The 14,660-nt window shown below is 41.7% G+C and overlaps 1 protein-coding gene across 1 annotated transcript in view; it reads right to left on the reverse strand.

The window, feature by feature from the left end:
- Positions 1-2,383: 2,383 nt before the first annotated feature.
- drd4-rs (dopamine receptor D4 related sequence) overlaps positions 2,384-14,660 on the reverse strand; it is a 59,643-nt gene continuing 47,366 nt past the window's right edge. The window contains exons 5-6 of the mRNA XM_022671649.2: positions 9,088-9,791; positions 2,384-6,155 (exon numbers count right to left, since the gene is read on the reverse strand). Coding sequence (XP_022527370.2) covers positions 5,947-6,155; positions 9,088-9,791 — 913 coding nt within the window. The 3' untranslated portion in view covers positions 2,384-5,946. The remainder of the gene's footprint in view (positions 6,156-9,087; positions 9,792-14,660) is intronic.

The raw sequence follows: 14,660 nt of genomic DNA on the forward strand, positions 1-14,660 counted from the left end.
GCCCTTGGAGAACATGATCGTACGTGCTGCCTAAGATGTATCTCTTGATTTTTTTTTTTTTTTAGAGCCTGCAGTTGTGGTCAGAAGTTTGCTTACATCGCTTATAATGATGTAAACGCAATATTAGGCTTTCACAAATTTCTTTGACTGAAAAAAGTATACACCATTAAGTCTTGAAAATGCCTGCGACAATAAATACAATTTTGATTTCTTTTTCATGAAGTGAAGTGTTTGAAGTGCCTCCCAACAGATTTCTTTTGTTTTTGCCTTTTTTGTCATACTGTCATACTGATCGTGCCACTAATGTCAGCAACATCTGCAATCAAGCTTTACCAAAAACTGTTGATGAATCTCTGTGGAGGAATTTACTTCCACTCCACACAGAATTGTTTTAATTCAGCCACATTGGAGAGTTTTCAAGCATGACCCACCAGTTTAAGATCATGCCACAGCATCTCAATCAGACTTTGATATAGCCTTATTTTTTTTTAAAGCCATTCAGAGGTGGAGTTGTTTGGCTGCTTTTGGGTCATTGTCCTGCTGCAGAACCCAAGTACGTCTGAGCTTGAGGTCACAAACATATGACCAGATATTCTTCTTCAGGATTGTCTGGTAAACAGCAGAATTCCTGGTTCCATTTATTACAGCAAGTTGTTCAGGGCCTGAAGCAGCAAAACAGCACCAGACCATCACACTACCACCACCATGTTTTACATTCAGTCTGATGTTCTTTTTCTAAAATTATGTGTTAGTTTTACGGCAGATGTAAAGGGGACACACATTTCCAAAAAGTTACACTTTTGTCACGTCAGTCCAAAGAACATTTACCTCAAGTGGGGATTATCAAGATGTTTTTGGCAAATGTAAGATGGGTCGTTGTGTTCTTTTAGGTCAGCAGTGTTTTTTTTTTTTTTTGGCCTTGGATTTCTCCCATGGAGGCTATGGAAAACACTGACCTTAACTGAAGCAAGTGAGAGCTGCAGTTCTTGAAATGTAGTACTGGGTTCCTTTATGACCTCTTGGATGAGTTGTCCATGCTCTTATGGAAATTTTTGGTCAGCCATCTACTACTGGGAAGGTTCAGCAGCGTTCCGTGCTTTCTCCATTACTGAATAATAGCTCTCATTTTGGTCCGCTGGAGTCCCAAAGCTTTAGAAATGACCTTTTCCAGACTGATAGATGATCAATGACTTTGTTTTCACATCTGTTTTTCAATTTCTTCAGAGCTGGTAATAATGTGATGCTGTTTAGACCTTTAGCTACTTTAAGTTGTCAGACAGGTTCTATTTAAGTGATTTCTTAAATGATTACCTACACTGCCAGATCTGCACACCTCCAGAACCAAAGAAAATCGTCAGAGAATACCCTGGATGTCACCTGTTCCAGCATCTTCCCTCTGGGCGGTGTTTCAGCCAACTGAGGTTTAAGGTGTGGTCTTCCCACACGCCATCACACTCTTGAACAGCTGAACACTACACCACATTTCTGGATCTGATCTGTTACTTACTTATGGCTGTTACACCCAAAACACAACCCTTATCCAAGACATCCTGGCTCACTCTGTTCACTACACTGTAGGACCCGATAAGTTGAACTTACTTAAAAAAATTGAGGAAACCGGTTACCTTAAAAAAGTTAAGTAATGGGTAATGAACACTTATAACGTATAGCATAACTTAGAACATCAAGTTATTACAACTAAAGGGGAAGTTGATTTAACTGTTTTTTTTTGTTATACTGTAAGACCAGACTAGTTAAATTTCCTTAACTTTTTTTAAGGCAGCTGGTTTGCTCAAAATATGGGGAACGAAAACTTGAGTTAGCATAAATTAAAACATCAAGTTATTACAACTAAAGGGGAACTTGATTTATTTCTAAGGTAGCCCAGAGGGAATCTCTACACACTGATGGTAAGTGTCAGAAACTGTTGGACACACCCAGTATGCAAATAGATTGTGACAGAAGCCAATGGAAAAGAAGCTGCCAATTGCAACAGACTAAACTCAGTTATTATAAGTTGGTTCAACTCAAAGATCTCAGTTTGAAAGTATCTGTGCCCACAAATGTTCAACTAACTCAAAATAGTTGAGTATTGACAGTACAAAGTACTGTACTCAAAGTATTGAGTAACCAAACACAAAGTCCTTGTATGTGTGAGCACACTTGGCCAATAAAGCCCTATTTCCTGTGCAGAGACAAAGTTTAGCTGCTGTACTTTTTTAGGTCCTATTAATCCCAAATATCTGGGAGAAATAAAAATGCACACCAAGCCAGGTCTCAAGAGGTTAAAAAAACACAGGATGAGAAATAAGACAGAAATAAAAGCTACATTTAAGGTAGGACCATCTGGGCTACATAGCTGTTTGGCGCTTCCTCTGCCGCTTTTTTGTGCTATTTTGATTGTTTATGATTCACTGGAATGAGTCTGCATTTGCAGCAATGCTTTAACTACCCATTTGGAGTGCTTTGGTGTTCTATCCCACTCAGCAGCTTGCTCATCATGTTAGCCAGTATTGTATATTTATTCTGAAAAGATAAAATGAAATTGTATATGTACAATGCATTGAGCAGAAACAACATTTTAATGAAGCAACTGACATTTCCCCTCAATATGTAATGCAAAACCCTTTCCACTTACGGCTCTTCACAACACATCACCACATGTACTATTCATTAACCCAATGAGCAGTATTTAATTCCAACAACACCCATGACCTCCAGAATTACTAATGTCAATGCAGAGTCTCAAAACACGAACATGTTCTACAGGCTGAATGTTAGTGAACGTGGTGAGAAAATGTTGAATACTGAGAAAGAATAAAAGCACTTGGTCAGCCCTATATACAGCCCAGCAGTTCTGGTGTAATAATAATAATAATAAAAAAAATACTGTGTTAAATCTCTTCAAGTTACAGCTAAAGTAGACAACCCTTTCTGTTAAATAACACTTTTTAAGGCTACTTTGTAGCACATTTATAAGCATTAAATAATGCATCATAAAGTAATACTTGAATATTAATTAATAGCTTATGACAGTACTCCCAACAAAACATGTTACAAGAAATAAATGCATGAGTGCTGAATATCATATTTAAAGGGGGCATATTATACCTCTTTTAACACAAGTACAGTGTATCACAAAAGTGAGTATTCCCCTCACATTTCTGCAGATATTTAAGTATATCTTTTCATAGGACAACACTGACAAAATGACACTTTGTCACAATAAAAAGTAGTCTGTGTGCAGCTTATATAACAGTGTAAATTTATTCTTCCCTCAAAATAACTCAATATACAGCCATTAAGGTCCAAACCACCATCACACTCTCTCATACTGGTCACTGAAATTTCCAACATGGCACCTCATGGCAAAGAACTCTCTGGGGATCTCAAAAGACGAATTGTTGCACTACATGAAGATGGCCAAGGCTACAAGAAGATTGCCAACACCCTGATACTGAGCTGCAGCACAGTGGCCAAGATCATCCAGTGTTTTAAAATAGCAAGGTTCACTCAGAACAGACCTTGCGTTGGTCATCCAAACAAGCAAGGTGCACGTGCTCATCGTCACATCCAAATACTGTCTTTAAAAGATAGGCGCAGGAGTGCTGTCAGCATTGCTGCAGAGATTAAAGAGGTTGGGGGTCAGCCTGTCAGTGCTCAGACCATACGGCGCACACTACATCAAATTGGTCTGCATGGCTGTCATCTCAGAAGGGAGACTCTTCTTAAGTCTGTACACAAGAAAGCCCGCAATCTACATTTCATTGAGGGACACATAAACTCTAATTCACACCTCTGAGATGACAACTGCTTTATTGAAGAGGATGAAATTAAAGATGATGTATCCAGACTTAAACCCAATAGAACATCTTTGGGGCATCCTCAAGTGAAAGGTGGAGGAGCGCAAAGTCTAAAGTAACTGGCAGCTCCGTGATGTTGTCGTGAAGGAGTGGAAAAGCATTCCAGTGGAGCTCTGGTAAACCCCATGCCCAGGAGAGTTAAGGCAGTTCTGAAAAAAATAATAGTGGCCACACAAAATATTGACACTTCAGGAACTTTCACTAAGGGGTGTACTCACTTTTGCTGCCAGCTTTTTAGACATTAATGGCTGTATATTGAGTTATTTAGAGGGAAGAATTAATTTACACTGTTATATAAGCTGCAAAGTGTCAAAGTGTCATTTTGTCAGTGTTGTCCCATAAAAAGATATACTTAAATAACTGCAGAAATGTGAGGGGTGTACTCACTTTTGTGATACACTGTATATAGAATAGGTCTATGGGCTATACAAAACAAGCTGTTTAAGGGCTCTGTCACTTTTATGCCATTAAGCTGTTGCTAGCCACGACCCATTAGAATTTACCGCACACTAGTGTTAGCTTGTGCTAAATGGCTTAGCTGCAATATAAGCACATGACTCATTATTTGAAAGTGCTTACATCTTCCTCATCTCCCGACTTGCCATGAACAGTAGGTACAGATCCCTCCTTCAGATGAAATCTGCTGGCTAATCCTGCTTTGTACTGTCTGACCATTCTCGGGAAAGGTGAGGGGTGGTGCCAAGGTGGTTATATATAGGTTTTCTTATTGTGACATCACAATAAAGGAATCATCTAAACAAATATTAGAATCACATGATCCCTGACACCAACTTTTTTTCAACTGATTTACAGAAAATGAAAGGATGTATTATTCTTTTTTTGATTGTATGGAAGCAGTTGAGAACCAAGTGAAAATACAAAAGAAATAAAATTGATTTTTGGGTAAAATTTTATAATAACTTTCATTAACATACCATTAACTACTGAGTAATAACTGTAAATTTCACGTTTTAAGAAACTAAAAAGTTGCTATCACATTTAATATACTAATGAAAGCATTGGCAACATGAACTGCAATTGCTAAACCTTTAACTAGTTTAAAATTCATATTTACTAGTGATTTATTAATGTTCAAATTCTGATGATCTAATGATTTGCTGACATTTTTAATATAAATATCCATGCTGATAAACAAGTGTCATGTGTAAGAATTTGTTAATATTTAAATTCTGATGAACTACTGCTTTGTTCACATCTACTGATCATTAGTTTAAAATATATTAATGAACGTTATTATAAAGTGTTACCAATTTTTGCATTATATGACCCCTTTAAATATCTGTTTTTCCTCTTATCAACCATATCCATTAAATTAAAAAAATAATATGCAACACTCATGCATGTTATATCACGACATGCTTAATCAAGTCTTAAGTCATGTAGCGAATATTGGAATAAGCTGTTCATAAATATCTAAAAATTGCTTATAAATACATTATTCAATGCTTATGAATGCTTTATGAAGTGTTATGTGGATACCCTACAAATAAAGTGTTGTTAAACTCACTCTTATTGGTGAGGCATGTAATAATGTGAATCAGGTGTTTGTGAGGACCACAATTCTGCCTTCACTGTAACTGTTTTTTTAAATTACTCGCATCATCTTCATTCAAACTGTCTATATGCAAGAAAGCAAATAAAGAACATCTGACCATTTTGAACATCATGAGATCAACACTGATAACAATCACATACTGAACACTAACGACTGTCATTTCAAATGTGCACATTTTCACATATTTTATGCCTCTGGGCTATGATATCAACAGTACGCAGTAATCTTTTGTGGATAAGCAACAATTTTACAAGACAAAAGTCTTATCCGTTTTGTCAACTAAGGCCTCTGTAGAATGTCTTTATCATACACTCTTTTTTTTCTGAAACAGACTGATCTTGTCAGTTTAACTGTCTATTCTGAGAGTTAAAGGTTCCATTTTCCAACGTACAGCATCTCTTCATTACCAGGGCTGAACTGGTGTACAACACCAAGGCTTTTCCCACAAGTCTCGTGGCCATTCAGCCTCGGTAAAGGACCCTTGCACGGGAGTCTCCTAAAAAAGGCTCAGTCTCCTGATCGACAGCACAGGAGTTTGTGAAAGACGTTCCTGAATTCAGCGTTGAAGGCTGTGTAAATGATGGGGTTAACAGCGCTGTTGACATAACCAAGCCACGTGACCACACTGATCAGCGTTGGTCCGATGTCACATGACTCGCAGAGTGCTTTGGTCACGTGAACTACAAAGAAGGGAGTCCAGCAGGCCAGGAACACACCTGCAAATAAACAAAGAAAAGCTCAAGTTAGGGACAAAGTAGTATAAGTATAAACATATACCATTCCGACACCTTATTGGTTTGTACACGATTCATCACGTCAAAATCCAGCAAGAACATAGCAGATGTATGTAGCCTAGTATGAAGATGATCCGAGCAGAGACTCAAGAGAACTTGAGCAAAATGTTCCAACTAAAAGCTTCTTTAATATATTTGCTTTGTATCAAAATGCATTCTTTTTTAATGGGTGCATCCCTAATTTTTCATCATTAAGCTTGAGTAAAAAGCTTGAGTTGCTACAGTATTTTAAACCCTAGTATCTATACTTCTACCTAATTAATGAATGTGTATACTTCTGACATCTTTGGACACATGCCATTTAGGACACAGCAGGTTTTTTAAAATAGTGTACCAATATATCAACCCTTATACTGACTTTATTAAATCAAATGTGACATATCAGACATTTTCGTGGGAGAATCAAGTACTTATCTACAAGTAGTAACTATCTTTATTATTAAAGGTCTCATTCCATAATTTTTCATTTTTTTTTAAATGTCTAGTTGTGGCCTCTAATATAAATGAATGCCATGTGCTATTTTTTAGTGGAAAAAAGTGATCCGGTATAATGGTGCTCTCAGTGCATTGGAGGAGTGGGGGGAGAGAAACGACTTGCTCTGTGACACTAGAAGACGGACTACAGTTAAAAACATTTAAAGTAACGTCATTTTACAGTAATAACAGTCTTTGCAATGTCAAATGTTACGTTACAACATGTGTAATGCCCTGCTAAGTACAGTTTAGCCACTGACCTAGTCTTAGAGTCTCTGTAAAATGCGAAATCCTCCGGAGATCCTAGGTAAACCTATGTAAACACTCAGAGGTGCGTAGTCCAGATCCAGAAAGTAAAAATCCACCCTGAGCCGGGGTTGGCTGAGCCGCTTCAAAGCCGCTCAGGTAGTTGGAATGAAAACCAGGGGTGGATTTTTATCTTTTAACTAGTGTAAACAGAACTGTTTTAAACATAAACCTACCTATCTCAATTGTAGTTCGCTGGTTATGTTCCATAGTTTCAGTATTAGTTATGAGAAACAGATTTCTTAATAGAGCACCATTTGTATCTATTTGTTGTTTTTTTTCTGGTGAAGATACTGGGATCAGTTTAAAGAGAGAAGAAATTGGATAAGCCTGCACACGCAGTTTGTTACCAGTTCATGGTAAGAATAGAACAAACTAACTAAACTGAATAAAAAAGAATCAAAAAGAAACTAATTTCCCAAAAAACCTCGTGAAGTCACTGTGCTCAACAAATATGAAGTAATCTGTGACAGATGGTAATTAAACAAACAGGCATGTGTTATATTCCAGTAAATAGTGTGAGCTTTTGACTAGTGACTTTCTTCAGAAATTGGATGAATATGTATCTCATCTGTGGCTATAAAATCAATTTACACTTATACATTATTATTTAAAGCATTGCACCAAAATTTGGTTAATTTGTTTGTTAATTTTTTTGTTTTGTTTTTTTATTGTGTTTTCTCTCACATTTTTATGTGAAGTATACATTTTTATTATATTATTTATGAATAGGTTTTAACCGGAATGCTTTACTTCCGCTTTTGTTGAAGAAGAAGCTGCAAACTGTAAACTGTTATAATTAATTTAGTTTCTTATTTTAGGCTCCTTTAATTTTTTGTCAGCACACAAATTGCATGTAAAAGTTTACATGTGGATTGCTATACAATGATATGGCCTGCTCTAAAAGTGTATTTGATGAAATCTCAGTACAACATATTTTAACAATCATTTTCTCAAAAGTCCATATAGAGTCTGGCAGCATTCATGTAAAGACCTGCATGTAGGAAAGTGTACCTTTTTCAGCAGAGTGAAAAGTCTCACAGATAGTACCTGTGAAAAATGATCTATGTACAGGATCAGACATGTATCCAGACCAGGTCAGTTGGTTTACTCTGAAAGTATTTGCATTCAGCTGAAGGAAAAGTAATCCAAAGAGCAGGTAGGAGAGTACATGGTCTGGAAGTAGCTCTCTCTTTCATCAGACTGTCTGTAGCTTGCAAAATTGCCTGATGCTGGAGTAAAAAACTGTATGGATTTTTCAGGACATCTGCTCACGCTGGGCAATGAAATCCCATAATTTATTACCTTTTTTCACTTATTCTTTCACACAAACCTGAATCTGACACTTTACTTTGGAAAAACAACTCAATATTCATGACTAACCGACTACCTCTCCACACACAGACAAATACATGTGATGCAGCACATAAAAAAAAATATTGATGTAAAAGTATTAAACTCATGGAAAATATGTAGTAAAGTAAAAGTGGAAGTAGTAGAAATAATAATACTCCAGTAGATAGGATACAGCATTTCAGTACTTAAGTACAGTAGTGAAGTAGTTCTACTTCATTACTATAAATCTCTGGTTGTATCACTAAAGAACTCAGGATAGCCAAGAAATTGCAAAGCCCATAAAAAGGAACCCCCTGCATGCTCTGCAGTCAACGCTTTCTGTCTTATTAGAGTAATTTAAGCACATTTATGACTTGGCCAGGATTTGTTATAACCAATTGTGAAATGTGAAACTATATAGTTATTACACATACACTAAATTTAAAGTAGTCTTTAGTGGTTAAGAAGTAATTGTTTTTTTTTACTACTCCTTTTTATTTTGATGTTTTTGTATTAGTTCTAATCTTTTTTCTAGTCTTTTCCATTTTAACCTTGCACGTTTACTACTAACCATAAACTGGCAGATAAAATAAAAGTTTCAAAAATGACCCCTGATCTGAATTTTACTCCTATCTGAGTATTTATTTTATTTTATTAATTTATTTTTATATATAAATTGAGTTACAGATCTGACTGCATCTGTGTGAAACTCTGCCTTAAAATCACATGTATAACTTACCTACTACGACAGGCAACACCTTCATGGCTTTGCGTTCTCGTCCGCTCACTCTGCTGCTCTTGCTGTGCCTCCTCACTCTGTGGGACCCGTGGTTCTTCTCCAAGCCGTTCTCTCTCAAGCTTCCATCCTCAGTGGCTTTCTCCACGTTCTCTGCGTCTGAAACGCTGTCCATCTGCGTGGTCATGGGGTCGGTGTCGGCCATCGGGCTCTGCCCCTCCGGTTGCTCGTCTGTGCTCAGGGTAACAGGGCTGGTAGGTGACAGTGGACTAGCGGGAGTGGCAGAGAGCGAGGTGGGGCTGAGGCCCCCCGGCATAAGGTACACCACCTTCTCCCTGGCCCTGCCCTTCTCCCTCTGCAGTGCCGCCCCCAGCCGCAGGGACAGGCTGTGGCGCCCCCCCGAGGGCCGGTTGAGGTGCGAGCGGCTACGTCCCGAGCTCCAGCGCTTCAGGCCCCTGAACATCCAGTAGTACAGCAGGAGCATCACAGGGCAGGGTACAAAGAACGAGCACACAGACGAGTAGATCACAAAGTTGTTGTCTTCCAGCTTGCACACGTGCGTGTTCCTGTTCGGCACCTGGTTCAGGCCAAATATCACGGGACTGGCCACACCCAGGGACAGCACCCACGTGGCTGTAATCAGGGCCAGCTGACGAACGCTGAACTGGTTCCGGTTGTATTTCAGAGGAACCACCACTGCAATGTACCTGAAACAGATAGAAGACAGTAGATCCCTCAGTATAGGCTGGATCACTTAACCACAAAACTGAAAGCAGTTGACAGGTAGGTAGGTAGGTAGGAAGAAGGGTGGGTGGGCAGGCGGGTGGGTGGTTAGGTAGGTAGGTAGGTAGGTAGGTAGGTAGGTAGGTAGGTAGATAGATAGATAGATAGATAGATAGATAGATAGATAGATAGATAGATAGATAGATAGATAGATAGATAGATAGATAGAGGTGCAGGTGCAGATGCAAATACAAATATACTTTATTAAACAAGGCATTGGGCTGAAAAGTAGTCAAAACCGGCAAGGTCAAAAAACAGCAAAAGAGGAAAAATGTACTTTACGCCCTATGTTTAATAGTCCAGGGGTCATACACGGGCAAGGCAATATCAGAGAGCAATCAAACAAAAAAAAAAAGACGGTAAATACAAAAACAGGGTCGGCAACAAAAAAGTAAACTTAGGCAAGGAGAAATACGTTGTACGTGGATAATCCATCAATTCTCAACACAGAGTGAGGTGTGCTTGAGGCTTAAGTAGGTCTCAAGTCACGTGCTCAAGTCAATATTCAGGTGACTGGATTCTCGATAGTGCCGTGAGCAGTGTCATGTGATCAGGAACAGGAACAGAGTGATGAGATTGGAGATCGCAGGCAGAGCTGAGTGAAGGAGAGACAGGAGCGCTTTCAGCAACAGGCATGACAGTGTGTTTCATATTCAAATATCCTGTCAAAAAAAGAATGAAAAAATGGAAAGAAAAAAGGAAAAAAATAAAAATAAAACAAAGAAAATAGTCAGCAATCATAGAGCAATCATAAAAAAGTTTTAAACAGCTGGAACAGTGAAAAACAAGCCTGGAAGAAGACGCAAGTGTATCTTGCCACCTCGCACAGTGAAAAGGATGGGAGGAGAAGTAAAAAGTTCTCCAAAGCTCTCTGTAAGAGAATTGAATCAGATGGGAGCATCTTGGGGTTAAGAGGTCTCCCAAACAACCATCAGGGTCTATCTGCATACCAACAAGCTGTTTGGGAGGAGTACAGCACGAAGAAAGCCTTTTCTGAGTTATAATCATAAGCGTAAACGGGTGGAGTTTAATAAGCAGTAATGGGATTTTAAGTGGGATTGTCTGCTTTGGTCAGATGAGACCAAGATAGAGCTTTCTGGCAACAAACACTCTGTGTGTCTGGAGTAACAGTAAGGATGAGTACACAGAAAAAACCTCATACAAACTGAAAATTACTGGGGAGGATTGGTGGTGCTGTGGGCCTGTTTCTCCTTCAACAGACATGGGAACCTTGTAAGGATACATGGGATCACGAACTCTTTAAAATATCAGGACATTTTGGATCAGAATCTGGTGTCTCTGCCCGAAAGCTGAAGATGGGTCGTCACTGGGTCTTTCAGTAAGATAATGACCCTAAATATGTGGCCAAATCAACTCAAAAATGGTCCACAAGACACAAAATCAAGCTCCTCCTATGGCCATCTCAGTCCACAGACCTCAACCCAAGAGAAAACAGGTATCTACTTTCTCCTCCGAAATAGGGGCGAGGTAGAAAGTCCACAGCTTCCTGTCGGTAATCAGCTTCCTGTCGGCGGCGCGAGCAGTCGCAGCAGCTACTCCGGAAGCAAAACACGGTGCTTTTGTTTGTTTTTCTGTGTAAATAATCCGATCTGAACTCGCAATCATGCAAAAGTTCGCTATGGGAACAACCGACAGACCCTGCTAGACCTGCAAAATCAACAAAAATCTGTACTTACAGACGGTCTACGAGCGGAGCTACGCGTGCTAGGCCTGCTAAGATCCGCGGCGTTTCCTGAGCCTGCTATCCGGAAGCGGTCTCTCCGCAAGCGTTGCGCGAGGAGCCGAAAGCGCGGTAAGAGAGCCGGTGTCCGCGCTAAGCTAATGGCTAACTCCAGCCGGCCAGCGGTTCCATCTCTCCTTCTCTCCAACGTTTGCTCCCTGCCGAACAAGATTGACTATCTCCGGCTCCAGCGGACATCCCAGCACGAGTTCAGAGACTGCTGTGTGTTCGTTTTCACGGAGACGTGGTTAACGAACTCCATCCCGGACTCCGCGATTGAGGTGAGCGGCATGCTATGCTACCGCGCGGACCGCGACGCCGGCCTCTCGGGCAAGGTACGTGGAGGTGGGGTGTGTGTTTACATCAACACAGCATGGTGTAACAACGCTGCGCTGATCTCCAGCTACTGCTCGCCGCTGGTGGAGTTTGCTGTAGTCAGAGCCAGGCCATTCTACCTGCCCAGAGAGCTTAGCAGCGTGTACATAATAGCAGTGTATGTAGCACCCAGTGCTAATGCTAATGCTAACGGTGCTAATGCTAACGCTCTACAAGAACTGTACACGGTTATCTCCAAACTCCAGAACTCACACCCCGACGGACTGTTTATTTTTGCTGGTGATTTCAATCACAGTAATCTGAAGGCTCTGCTGCCCAGCTTTCACCAACATGTGGATTTTCCAACCCGTGGAGCTAACCTGCTCGATTGTGTGTATACTAACTTTCCCGGTTCGTACAGAGCAGAGCCCCGCCCCCACTACGGCTACTCTGATCATATCACTGTCATGCTCATCCCAGCATACAGACAGCTCATCAGACGTGCCAAATCAGAGAAGAAGCAAGTTACAACCTGGCCTCCAGGAGCCATCTCTGCTCTTCAGGACTGTTTTGAGCACACTGACTGGGACATGTTCAGAGAAGCTGCTACCTCTGCTGACTCCATCAACCTGGAGGAGTACACAGTGACTCAGACTCAGTGACTGGCTACATCAGCAAGTGCATTGAGGATGTTACTGTCTCCAAAACCATCACAACCCGCCCCAACCAGAAGCCGTGGATGACTGCAGAGGTGCGTGCGCTGCTGAGATCCCGAGACAAGGCCTTTAAGTCAGGGGACAGGGCTGGCCTCCGAACAGCTAGAGCCAAGCTCTCCCGGGGGATCAGAGAGGCAAAGCGCACCTACGCAAAGAAAATCCACGCCCACTTCCAGGACACTACTGACACTCGGCGCATGTGGCAGGGCATCCAGACCATCACCAACTACAAGTCACCCCCCCCTGCTTGTAACAGTGATGCCTCCCTTCCAGATGCATTGAACTCCTTCTACGCAAGGTTCGAAGCACAGAACTACACGACAGCATGGAAGACTACACCTCCTCCAAACGATCAGGTACTGTGCCTGTCCTCAGCTGATGTGCGGAAAACTCTACTCAGAGTCAACCCACGGAAAGCCCCAGGACCAGACAGCATACCTGGCAGAGTGCTCAGAGGATGTGCAGAACAACTCACGGATGTTCTCACGGATATTTTCAACATCTCTCTGAGTACTGCAATCGTGCTGACGTGCTTCAAGACGACCACCATCGTCCCTGTGCCGAAGAAGTCTCAAGTGTCCTGCCTTAATGACTACCGTCCCATTGCACTTACTCCCATCATCATGAAGTGCTTTGAGAAGCTGGTCATGAGGCACATCAAAAACCAGCTCCCGTCCTCACTGGACCCTCTGCAGTTTGTGTATCATCCAAACAGATCAACAGACGATGCCATCTCTACTGCGCTCCACCTGGCTCTCACCCACCTGGACAACAAAGACTGCTATGTTCGAATGCTGTTCATCGACTTCAGTTCAGCATTCAACACCATCATCCCTCAGCATCTGATCGGAAAATTGAGCTTGCTGGGCCTGAACTCCTCCCTCTGCAACTGGGTTTTAGACTTCCTGACTGAGAGACCACAATCAGTCAGGATTGGAAACAACACCTCCAGCACCACCATACTGAGCACTGGCGCCCCCCAGGGCTATGTGCTCAGCCCACTGCTGTTCACTCTGCTGACTCATGACTGTACTGCAAAGTACAGCTCAAACCACATCATCAAGTTCGCTGATGACACAACTGTAGTTGGCCTCATCAGCAAGAACGACGAGTCAGCATACAGAGAGGAGGTGCAGTGGCTGACGGACTGGTGCAGAACCAACAACCTATCTCTTAACGTGGATAAAACCAAAGAGATGGTTGTTGACTTCAGGAGAGCTCCAGGTGTCCACCACCCGCTGAACATCAACGGCTCTGCTGTGGAAATTGTGGATAACACCAAGTTCCTCGGTGTTCACATTGCAGAGAACCTCACCTGGTCCCTCAACACCAGCTCCATAACCAAGAAAGCCCAGCAGCGCCTCTACTTCCTGCGGAGACTGAGGAAAGCACATCTCCCACCTACAATCCTCACCATGTTCTACAGAGGGACTGTAGAAAGCATCCTGAGCACCTGCATTACTGTCTGGTTTGGGAATTGCAACACCTCAGACCGCAAGACCCTACAGCGGATAGTGCGGACAGCTGAGAAAATCATCGGAGTCTCTCTTCCCTCCATCGCCGAGATCTACACCACACGCTGCATCCGCAAAGCCACCAGCATTGTGGACGACCCCACCCATCCCTCACATGGACTCTTCGGTCTGATGCCGTCCGGCAGAAGATACAGGAGCATCCGAGCCTCCACTACTAGACTCTGCAACAGCTTCATCCACCAGGCAGTCAGACTTCTCAACGCACAGAGACAGAACTGAACCCCCACCCCACCCACCACTCACCCAACACACTCACACAAAACTAAACTGTACACCCCCTCCCTTTACACTCACAAGAACTGAACTTCACCCACACACACACCCAGTCAGCACACAGAGGCTGACATGACTTTATTTGCTGCACTCTTAAAAACTATAAACTCTACCTCAGTAACTGCTGTGATTATATATGTTCTATATGTTACAGTATGTCACACATCTCTGCACCTTATCCCCACTATACACTTTATTATACCGTATCGGTAC

The sequence above is a fragment of the Astyanax mexicanus genome, chromosome 2 (genome assembly GCF_023375975.1).
Source record: "Astyanax mexicanus isolate ESR-SI-001 chromosome 2, AstMex3_surface, whole genome shotgun sequence".
Taxonomy (NCBI): domain Eukaryota; kingdom Metazoa; phylum Chordata; class Actinopteri; order Characiformes; family Acestrorhamphidae; genus Astyanax; species Astyanax mexicanus.